The 12,144-nt window shown below is 35.3% G+C and overlaps 1 protein-coding gene across 7 annotated transcripts in view; it reads right to left on the reverse strand.

Annotated features, from left to right (window-relative positions):
* Positions 1–7,433: 7,433 nt before the first annotated feature.
* COL11A1 (collagen type XI alpha 1 chain) overlaps positions 7,434–12,144 on the reverse strand; it is a 204,941-nt gene continuing 200,230 nt past the window's right edge. For all 7 annotated transcript variants that reach the window (XM_082686179.1, XM_082686184.1, XM_082686181.1 and 4 more), the window contains 3 exons: positions 11,958–12,026; positions 9,404–9,637; positions 7,434–8,166 (listed from right to left, as the gene is read on the reverse strand). In XM_082686179.1, the coding sequence (XP_082542305.1) occupies positions 8,020–8,166; positions 9,404–9,637; positions 11,958–12,026 (450 nt within the window). In that variant the 3' untranslated portion in view covers positions 7,434–8,019. The remainder of the gene's footprint in view (positions 8,167–9,403; positions 9,638–11,957; positions 12,027–12,144) is intronic.

Genomic DNA, 12,144 nt, shown 5'->3' on the forward strand with positions numbered 1-12,144 from the left:
TGTGAGATGCCTGTGGGTAAAAGAGAGAGAGAGAGAGAGAGAGAGAGAAGTTGGAAATGTGTTTTTCATGTGTAGTAAAATAAAACAAAATAAAATAAAAAATAAAGGCAATGTTATAGGCCATGGAAAGCCATAGAGAAATTTTACAACTGGGAGTGATCAGTCTGTTTCATAAGACTTTTTCTCAGTAAGGATGTTAGATTTGGCTTATCTGGAAGTAGGGAATTATACCAACCTATTAAAATTTTGTGCTGAAAAAACATCACTACGCGAATTTAGACAGTGGTAATGAAGATGAAAGGGATCCACAGGTGTGAATGATATTTAGGAAGGAGGATTGACAGAAATAGATGACTGACTAGACAGAACAGCAAACAATTCATTATGATTCTGAATGTCTTTGGCCCAGGTGACTGCGTGAACAGAGATATCATTAACTGAGATTAAGAGCACAGGAAAGAGAGCCAGTTTTGACCCAAAATATCGTCATTTCTGAAAAAAAATACATCCAAATGCCAGTACACACAAATCCAATAGGATTTGATGAATATTCTAGTCTTTGTGATGTTAGAAGTTTCAACATGGTGCAGGCTATGACTTCAGTTGTGCATCCTCTGTGTTGAAAAGTAAATGCCAGATAAGAAAGTGGAAATTTAGTGTTTACAATTCACCTATAAGAATTTCCACCTTGAGGGGCACCTGAGTGGCTCAGTCAGTGAAGCATCTGCCTTCAGCTCAGGTCCTGGGATCGGGGTCCCGGGATCAAGCCCCATGTCTGGCTCCTTGCTCAGCAGGGAGTCTCCTTGTTCTTTCTCCTTCTGATCCTCCCCCCCCCCCCGACTCATGCACTCTCTCTTTCTCAAATAAATAAATAAAATCTTTTTTAAAAAGTTCCACTTTGAAGGGCAGGCAACAGAGGACATATAGATATGATTTCTTCATTGGTCTATTTATCTGTTTAAAGATATATTGTGTGCCTCCAATGCCCTCATCTTTTTACGGCTAGATAACATTTTTCATATGACTTTATATAATTATTTCCATATATTTACTTATTCTTTATGTCCAATTTTTACTTAAGAAAATTTCAACATCAGAAGACACAACTATACAGTAAGTTTTAGCGGTTGATTTCTCTGTAAATGTATGTTTTCTGTGGTTGATAAAGTACATGAAGTTTTATTTATGTAGGATACAGGTGCTTGCCTGTTGTGTTGTAGGCACGTATTGCTTAAGCAATAACAAATTATTTTGATATGTATTCTGCAATAGTATATGAGATACGATAGGAGATACAAAGCCAATTGATAGAGTTGTACCAGATGTCATTTGTTTCACAGGGACCAATTTTGGCTCTTCAGATTTTAGTAAATATAACTTCTCTTTTCTCTGATTTTATGATTTATGTTCTTAAAGGCGAGGCAAGTATAGCTTATTTTAAGATGTATCCAGTAAATGGCTCTAGAATATTTTTAAATAGTAAAATATAGTAATTTCTTCTTTTCAATTATTTTATAATGACCCTTCCTTTTAAATCATGCTGGTGTTATTATTGTAATCCAAATCTGTATTATTGCTCACTTAAATTTCAGCAACAGCCTTATGGCACTGGGTCCCTATCATCTGACCCAATTTACAGATCCATCCAGAATAAAATGCCCACTATGCAACTACGCAGTTCCAAGAAACTGCCAAAAGAGACATTCCATGCAAGACTTTCATTATGACTTTGCCTTACTCAACAACCAGCATTCACTCTTTATTACCTACTGCATAGTATGCAGACTCTTCTGTATGATTATAACCCAACCCTAGATAAAGGACTCAGCATTACACCATGCCATTCGGGCTGTACCAGACTCCTTGTCCTCTTCGTGTTCCACACTCCTGTGTGCTTCTGGAATTCTCTCCTGGGTTTCCTCCATAAAGTGGTCTTTCTTCTCTCTCTCATACACACACATCCAGACTCTACAGACATTTTGTGGACCTACCATCTTCCTCATGAAGTGTACTTACAAACCAACATTTATTGTTCCTTCAGTTCTCCAAACATCTCTGTGTAGTCAGAAACTCGATAATAAATTGTTCTTTTAGGTGTGATGGTTTTCTTTCTCTTATTAAACTGTAAATAGGACATAGTGCAAACACTTCATGACATAATTCTTTCATAATGTTGACATATATCTTTGGTAGAGACCTGTTCTCAGCATGGTGCTGGATTATATACTTGGTCATTGCTTAATTGATAATTATATGACTCAAGATTTCTGATATCAGTATTTCATGGTTTAAAACCACTTGACTTTATCTTTAGAAAATATCTACTTGCAAATTCTACCCCTGTGTCCTTCTTGGCCAACTGCCTCTTACCTTGTCATGTTCCCCCTCCCTCCTCCCACTCTCTTCCTGGGTTGGGGGTTGAAGGGCCAGAGTGGGGGTGGCAGGGTCTGGAAGTTGGGGGGCCCCTGCACAGGGAAAAAAATCTGGTGAGACTTTCAATTCTTTCATCAAAAATCTAAAATAAAATATTAAATTACCTAGTCATATCTATTTTCTACTTTTAGTTAAATAGTTAATACCTTCAAAGTTTTTGTTGCTGTTGTTATTACTGATTTTCTTTTTCCACTCTTATTTTTCTCAGTAGTGACGTAAAAATCTCTACAGCTATGTAAAAACAACTGATAATATTTTATCTAACATACAAACTTTGTTCTTTTATTTTTTATATTAAGTAAGTAAATAAATTTTACTTACTTAAAAATACAATTCAAGCTTTTTAAATTACATTTTACCTTATAGAATATTAGCTATGATAATTTTTACTCAGTAATTTCATTTTCCTGAAATAGATAAGATGCCAAAACTCATGATACTAAAGAATTGGTTACAAAGACTTTTCCACCATGCTGGTCTGAGGGACCTGCAAATCCATTTTCCTTAGAGGACTTGTTAATTTCATTTAATTCAGTCTGACCATCCCACATAAGGTAAGCATAGAAATGTATGTTGCTTCAGGAGAAAGTGTCTGTTTTTTTTTTTTTTTTTAAGATTTATTTATTTATTTATTTGACAGACAGATTACAAGTAGGCAGAGAGAGAGAGGAGGAGGAGGAAGCAGGCTCCCTGCTGAGCAGAGAGCCCAATGAGGGGCTTGATCCCAGGACCCTGGGATCATGACCTGAGCCGAAGGCAGAAGCTTTAACCCACTGAGCCACCTAGGCACCCCTGGGAGAAAGTGTCTTTTTGCCTTGGACCTACTCTTTTCCCTCAGTGAGCTGAAAAAGAGCAGGCAGACATTTTATTTATACTAGAGACCCTAAAGTGGTGAATCAAGCTGGAAGACTCAGCCTATTTCATGCCCTAGGTTGTCACTAGAATAAGATCTGCTACTAGGACATACAGTTTGCTCTTCAAAATCTTTCCATTCTGCCAAAAAAAAAAACAAAAAACAAAAAAAAACTACTTCTTTATTTCTTTATAGACATTTATAGGTAATTTAAAAGTAGGAATGTATTCTTCAGTGTTTTTGTGTAACTTCATATAAATAATATTAGAGGTAGAAATGCCATCATAAGGTTAATATAAAATAAGTCTTAGTTGTTACATAAAACATTTCTGATGTTATTTCAGTTTGCTTTTTATAAAAGATTTTGTTTATTCATTTGAGAGAGACAGAGAGACAGAGAGCATGAGCAGGGTAGGAGAGGCAGAGGGAGATGGAGAAGCAGACTCCCCGCTCAGCCCCGAGCTCCATCTGAATCTGGGATCATGACCTGAGCCGCAGGCAGATGCCTAACCAACTGAACCACCAAGGCGCCTCTCAATGTAAACTTCTAGAAAGAAAGCATAACCGTGGTTCTGTAACTCTTTTCTACTTCTGCTTTGATCCTGACCAATCTCCTTATAAATACTGACCATGGATTTACTAGCTAGAAGGTAAATGAGGATTCTGCAAGGGTTGCTAGATACTGATTCTGAACATGAAATGCTTCTAGCAGAACATACTTCTGCAAGATTTTCCATTGTAAATAATCCTGTCATCTCTGGATCTCTGAGAGGCAGCTGCATGATGAATTATTACTTGTATGACCATTATAGCCATAGAGACTTAGCAACGGGTAAAATTTTGGGAGACTCTAAAACCTACTCAACTCATCCTTCTGGAGAACAAAACACATGCTGGTAAAGGAGGATTAGAGAAATTCTGTCTGATGGATGTGCCTGGGTATTTACATGGTTTATGTTGCCGCTCCTGTTTTGTATCCTTTGTGACTCGTTTGTAAGGCTTGGATTTTACAGGATCCTATTTGCTACTTTGAGCCTCTGTGATCATGCAATTTGTGTAATGTTTTCCATTTTTATAATTAAATCTTTATAAAAGCTATGCGATGTAAATAGTGCATGTGTTATTAGCTATGATTTAGAAAGGAGCTTACACTAGAGTGATGACAGTAGCAATAGGAAATCCAGAGCAGTGGCAACTATTTATTTAGCTGTTAGTGTGTATCAGTGTGCCAGGCCCTTCATTAATTTATGTCACAATTACACAGCACGCAGAAGACCAAGCTTCAGGATCGTTGTCTTTCATGGACCCCATCTAAGCCCTTGAGAGATCTGCTGGAAATAGATTCTCATGGTCATGTCATTGGTGAAATCTGCCCAAGTAAGATCCTTTAACTGTGATCTGTTAAGAATATTATCTTTCCACTCCAACTTCTCTTTGGCATTTTTTCTTGCGTTGCGTGGTGTGAAAGGAAGCAGCAAGGAGGAACTTCAATTAGGGATTCATTTATCCAGCGTTTATAGATTTACATGGTAGGGTATAATTACATGGCTTATAGTTCATATTGATGTAAAATGGTTGCCAGTAATCCTAGTGGAGGAATGGCTTTCTGGAATAATCTTCTCACCCACTGTCTTATAACATAACAAGTAGGAAGACAGAGTTTGCATGATGGCATGCATCTGTCTTACGGCACCCAGGGCCTGAAATCTATTGGTAGTAGTAAGAAAACAGGGTATAAAAAGTACAGAAATCAGAAGCTAGCCTGTGAAAAATTCTCACAAAATTGTAGTACATATATGAGACAAATGTATAGAGCTTTTCTTAAATTTAAAATAACCTAAAAATTTTTAAATACTTACCAATAACAAGAAGTGAAATTGAAAGAAACAGCTCTAAGCTATTGACAATAAGAAATATTTTTAATCTAACATGTTAGAGAAACTTGTTCTTTCTACTAGAAATTATAAAATTCTCATGTGAAGAGGCACTCAAAGACTGAAGCCAAAAATAAACACACAGAATAAAAGTATTACAAAAATACTTAAGAGAATTAAAGAAAACATTGATTTTTCCACCTCCCAGATTATCTGATACTTTTGGTATGGGTTCACTTTTTATAATTAACTTTCTTATAATGCTTTTATTCACTTAAAGATGTAAATTCTGTCATTTTTTTGGTTATTTGTAATTTTGTATTTTGTATTATTATTATTTTTTATTCTTAAAGAGTAAAGCCAAATTTTGTGGGCATCTGGTCCAGGATCCATCTGGGGTCAACATTGTTCTCTAGAGTTTACACTGCTTGGGCCAAGACTAGAACGTCATATGCTTTTTCCTTGCCGCTAAGCTTCTTTTTGTTCATATTAAATCAGATGTAGGGACGCCTGGGTGGCTCAGTTGGTTAAGCAGCTGCCTTCGGCTCAGGTCATGATCCCAGCGTCCTGGGATCGAGTCCCGCATCGGGCTCCTTGCTCCTCAGGGAGCCTGCTTCTCCCTCTGACTCTGCCTGCCACTCTGTCTGCCTGTGCTCGCTCTCGCTCGCTCTCTCTCTGACAAATAAATAAATAAAATCTTTAAAAAAAAAAATATCAGATGTAAGGGAGAGGAAAAAAATCCAAAGCAATAGAGAAGACCATATCCATATGTGCAAGGAACAGAAAAGGATAAGCAATTCAGTTATTTGTTCATTAATTCTATGGAGTGCCAAATTTGAAGCTGTTTTGTTTAAATGGGCAAATAATACAGCTTTCCCAAGGCAGGTCAATATGCAAAATATTCTCTCGTATTGCTATATATTCATTAAATTGCCTGAGGTCTGGAATTTCTCTTGGCAAAAAATATTACTTTATGTATAATTAGAGACTATGTAAAAGTTCTGGAAATATTTCTAGTGCTGAAATTGTGAACATATGTTTGAAATTTTGCAAAATGTTTAATTATGAAAAATATCTTTCTGACATTTTAAATATAGCCTACCTTAATCTTGTAAATAGAGCATTACCATGTGGTGTTTTTATTTTAGACACGTGGGGAATTCAAACAACTTATCTCTGAAGGAAAATATTCCTTTCCAAAAGTATGAAACTATTCTAATCTGGATGGTCAAGAAACAAAATGGAAAGCCTTTTCTGCAATAGAGTAATCTGGAACCTATTTAAGAAAGAGAATGACCAATCCAGGTAGACAAGACTTGATTTTATTTATACGATTCATATCTCCCTTCTTGAAAGGACATTTACAAACTTGATTTCAAAATAAAAGAACTTCTGAATGACAAGTGTTCACGTTTTAATTCCAGTATTACAGGTATGGTCTTTTGTGATAAATTATCAGTTGAAAATGTTCCAGTGAAATCTGGTGTCAATTAATTTAACACTTCATATAAGAAATAAAACATTTATTTCCAAGTCTTACATATATTACTTAAAATAGATACAAAGTTCAATTTGTAACTTTAAAATTTTATTGCTATATCAAGCTACCTGGAAGAAAATACCTTAGTGGAAAAATGTTTTGATTGTTTTAATAAGTATGACTTTCAAAACAAGCACTGTTAGTAACGATCCACCCATATGCTATTTAGAAATTAGGCAGGTCAAATAATGTTTGATAGTATTTTGAAAGAAAAGAAATAGTATTTGTTGGAAAGGTGCAGGTAAAATAGTATTTGAAGATATGCAACGTGGAATCAAATTCAAGAAATTGATTGATTAAAAAGTATAACATTGAACAAATTCATAAACAATTGCTTTGTTCCCATCTTTTAATATTAATCTGGATGACTGAAGCACACTGAAAACAATGAGATGAGATAAGGTAGTAAAAAAATTGTACATCTAATTGTTTGCTTGATGGAGGCACCGATTTGTTAAAATAGATTCTCATACATATTTTCCTGTCCAAAAATATAAACTTGCTTATTTTCCATATATACAAGGATCCTGTGAAATCCTGGACTCTGAAAAGAAGAAGCTGAGGTATAGCATTGAATGAAGCATCAAAATGCATGATATTTTTGGCTGAAATTCACCAAAGTTACTGTCAGTAGAGAAGAGTGGATCCAAGTGTGCTTCCGTGAGTCTTCTAGGTTTTTGCCCCTCTGAGAAATTTGTTGGCGGCATCAAATAATCGAACTCTTCAACATCAATATATACAAAGGCATTTTATTATTCATCAAAGAAAGGGAATTAGAGTCATCAGAAATTACTTTATTTTTTCATAATACATATATTTATTGCCATCATAGTTCTGCAATTGTCATAAAATTAGAGTCAGATGGAATCCAGAGACACGTGCAAGTTTTGGAAATGGACACATAGATAACAGTATAGAACTGTACATAAAATAATTACAATTTATTAAACACACTGTTTTAGTACATCCTTGATGGACGGGAATGAGCACCATATCTTTTATGAAATATATATCGTTCTCTTCTTTTTTCTACAGCACCAAAGAAATCCAAATAGGAAAAGGAGAGATGAAAATTGGGAATCAAGAATAAGGCCTGTTTCCATCTCAGCCACACTAGCTTGTATTTTTATGATTTTTGAAGCTTTTGTCATGCAAAGATTCTGTCCCCTGCAAGGGCATCGGTATTTCTAATCGGTACAAATATACGTAGCAAGTTGTTTTCTCTACCATCCTTATTCAAAACTTGCATGTGGCATAAAATGGGTTGGTGGCACCAAGGTATTTTTTTCTGTTGATTTTGTATGTTCTTCATCCTAATCTTAGCCAAGGAAACAAACAGGACCAACTTCAAATCCAAACTTCTGATTCTGATCACCAAAGTCATTGATCATTACATCAACAATAGGAACTTGATCAATTTTCGGGGTATTGATTTCAATCACAGTTTTTTCATAGCCTTTTCTGGACTGTAAAATTAAGCAGAAATACCAAGTTACACAATCATTTCATAGTTTTATCATCCATGTTATTTTTTTCTTAAGCCTCTGAATGGAGGTGAGCAAGTAAGAAAGAAGAGCAAGAAAGAAATTTGTCATTATCTTTGTGTGAGTCCCTCTTGCTGGTGTTATTGCTGTCGTATGTAGTTTTAAATTTTGAAAATTTAATATTTAGCTGTTATGACCCAACTATAATATTCAGATGTATTGCACAGTTGAAGAGAATCTTACTGAATTGACAAGTACAGTTTAATATGAAAACTGATAATAAAATTGGGTCAGGCTCCTTCATAATAATATATACTTACCACTGAAATCATACTACATATATATCAAGATTTTAAGATACAGTATAGAAATTATAGGGCACAAAGTCAGAAGTTAAAGCGTGTCTGCTGCTATATCTTAATTTTGTGAATGATTATCAGTATATTACTATTGGGAAATCCAGACATTTGCTACTTTTAATGTGTTTTATTTTCTCTTCTTTGATCTGTGGGTACCCTACCTACTTGGTTGAAGGCATGGGCCTTTTTCTTTGTAACTGTGACTTCTTTAGTCATCAGCGAAAACAATGAGGTTTTCAGTGTGGTCTCTGGGCCATTTTCTTAAATCAAATTCCCATTGTGTGAAAAGGATAGTTCCAGAAGATAGAAATAACAACAACAACAACAAAAATGATAATAACTGCCTAAACAGGTGGTAATACAGAAGCAACAGAGAAGCACCTTACAAACAAAATACAAGGGTAAGAATTATCTATGGTATAAATGGTACAATGCCAATCCCATTATCTTTCATTTTAGAATAATGCTGATTCCTTTATCTGTCATTTTAGAATCGTGGATGAAGGAGACAAATAAAGTTTTTTGCTTTTGTTTTAAATTTCAAGAATAATGAGCCACAGTAGTTTTCAATGATCAGGAATAATTCCATAGAAATAGCATATGGTCTAAGATTACCTTCTGTTATAGCTTTTAGATTATGTGTCTATTTGTATGTTTCAGAGTTTGTGTGTGTGTGTGTGTGTGTATGTGTATGTGAGTATCAGTGGCTTCTAAGATACTGTGTTTTAATGCCAGTGCTGAGCACCAGATCTTAATAAAAACTGCCATCCAATTTATGAGAGAAACGTGGCTTAGGGCCAAACTGAGATGGTTACACACTGCCTCCCACCCTGAGAAAGAAGGCAAGTGATTATACTCACCGCACAGCCATCATACAGTGCTTTGATGTAAGGGTTGTTGTCATAGGACATCTCCTCATCATTTGACCCCAGGAACCGAAGTGCTTTGTCGTAACTTCCCGATGACACATCGTACCAGGCTGCTGACTGATGGCAGGTGTAGGTGAAATTCTGCCGCGCAGAGGCAGTCAGCAGTTTCAAGAATGTCATTTGCACCATATTAATGGAATTTCCTTCAACATCCAAATAGGAAAGCTGGGAATAAAAGAATAAAAAGACACATGAAGATTCTTTGGCTCTTTTATGTTATGAAGGGATAAAAATCACTGCTGACAGTGAACTGTGATCCCAGAAGCATGCAGATGCATGGAGTGGCCCATTTTCACGTAGGGGAAGAAAGTAGGCACAGAGAGACAGAAGACCCAGAGTCAGGATTTTATGAAATCATTCTTGTACTCCCACCTGAGTTACTGCAAGCACTATTTATCTTTGAAAAGAGTCACTTTATTTCTATGCTTCATTGTCCTAACCATTAAAAACTGCCCCCCAAAAACGCTTTTGTTTCCAAGAGATCTTTCATTATATTAGTGTACCTTTTAAAGTAATTTAAATAAATTTAAATTATAGTTTATGAACTATCTCTCATTGTGTTTGTGTATCTTTTTAAATAGCGAAACAGTGGGACCTGAGGAATCTTGGTGCAATGCAAAGGTTACCTATCTTAATTATTTTTTTTTTTTTTTAAGAAAGAGTGCATGTGAGTAGGAGGGAAGGAGCAGATGGGGTGGGGAGAAGACTCTCCAGTAGACTCCCATTTCTGCCGAGCACAGAGCCCACGTAGCTGGATCTCTTGACCCTGAGATCCTGACCTGAGCTGAAACCGAGTCCTCAACGAACCCACTGAGCCACCCAGGCAGCCCCCCTCAACCATTTTTTTAAAAAATTTCACGTACTTCTTTAAAAAATTTCATAGTACATCCACCTGGCCCACATTTTAAATAGGTTCTTGCAGTTTTTATTTTGGGGCCATAGTTTTCTAAGGTGTTTGGTCTTTAATTTACTTCACAGACCTAGACCAACCTCTTTGTTCATTCTTAGATGATATACTTACTCACCACTGTGTCACCACCACTAAACATAATGCCCGAGGTGATGCAAGTGAATATTTGTTGAGTCAGTAAATACTTATTTTGTATTTAGAGCAGGAAGATTATTGAAAATTATTAAAACCCTTTATTAAATTAATAAATTGTTTTATTGGGTACAATCGAAATACTGAGGACTACTGAAACATAGAAACCTAGGTTTTTTTTTTTTTTTTTAACATGGAGTAGGAAAGTTACCTAGAATATAGATTTAGCCCCTGTAAAGATAGTTACCTATACTTTCTTCCTTATTGTTGAATTTATTTACTCCTTACTGACTAACGGCCCAGATAGTGAGGAACCTTGTTTGACTGAAGAAAAAAAAGGACACTTGGGGAATGGACACGAAGGAAAACAAACCAAAACAACAAAAAATGACATCACACACACTGTTCTATGTATGTATTTTTAACTTCTACACATGTGGTAAGATGTCACATGGATATTTAATGTAACTTTAAGACTACAGTGAAGAATTATGTGGAGAACTTCACTAATGTTGTTAATAAATTTGTGTATATTCCCATAGGATAACTATAAAATAGCCATCACTGGAAAATAATGGCTTTTTTAAGAACATCAAACAATTGAATAATTACCTGAATAAATGAGAAACTTTCATTTAAATATATTCTTATTAATATTTTAAACACACACATATTTTTAAACACCTTTTATAATGTCAATTTAGTTTTGGCACCTATCTTAAAATACCTGTAACAAATTATTACTAGTGAACTGGTCATTGTATGAGAAATATATGCAAGAAATATCTACGTAAACTTGTGCTCCAATCCAAATAAAAGGTCAAGTCAGTCATTTCACTTTATAGCCATATGTAGCAATCAGAAAAAACATTTCACTTTCCAAAAGTTTTCATTGATATAAAGAACAATAAATAATTTTTTTAAGATTTTATTTATTTATTTGATAGACAGAGATCACAAGTAGGCAGAGAGGCAGGCAGAGAGAGAGAGAGGAGGAAACAGGCTCCCCGCTGAGCAGAGAGCCCGATGCGGGACTCAATCCCAGGACCCTGAGTTCATGACCTGAGCCGAAGGCAGCGGCTTAACCCACTGAGCCACCCAGGTGCCCAAGAACAATAAATAATTAATGTATTCTCTATACCTGACATTTCTAACATAATCTATTTTTATGATGTCTAGCAGGTACTCAGTGAAATGCAGATACTTTATCTGATCACATTATTTTGGTAAGTATAGCATATTTCCATGTATTCTGATACAAAATATTTAGACTTCTCTAAAATACCACAACAGTCTAAGAGATATAGTTGGAGCAAGCTGGAGAACACAAGGAATCCTGGACACTACAATTTAGACTTTCACAGTCAGGACCTAGAAATACATAATTTGAGCTTTATTAATGAAGTGTAAGATAAACCATTGCATGCTGAGGTAATAACATACCAGTTTTCCTCTCTTAAATTCACTAAACCAGCTTCCTGGTTTCTCTTTTGGCCATGATGATATTCTTACCTGTTGCAAAGGAACAGGAAGTTAGAAAATAGGTAAAAATTATGAACAATATTGTTTATGTACATACCAGTAATTTTCAGTAAGACTAAAATGCCATAGAAGTTTTAAAATAGTCTAT

Source organism: Mustela nivalis (assembly GCF_964662115.1).
Source record: "Mustela nivalis genome assembly, chromosome: 10".
NCBI classification, from domain to species: Eukaryota; Metazoa; Chordata; class Mammalia; order Carnivora; family Mustelidae; genus Mustela; species Mustela nivalis.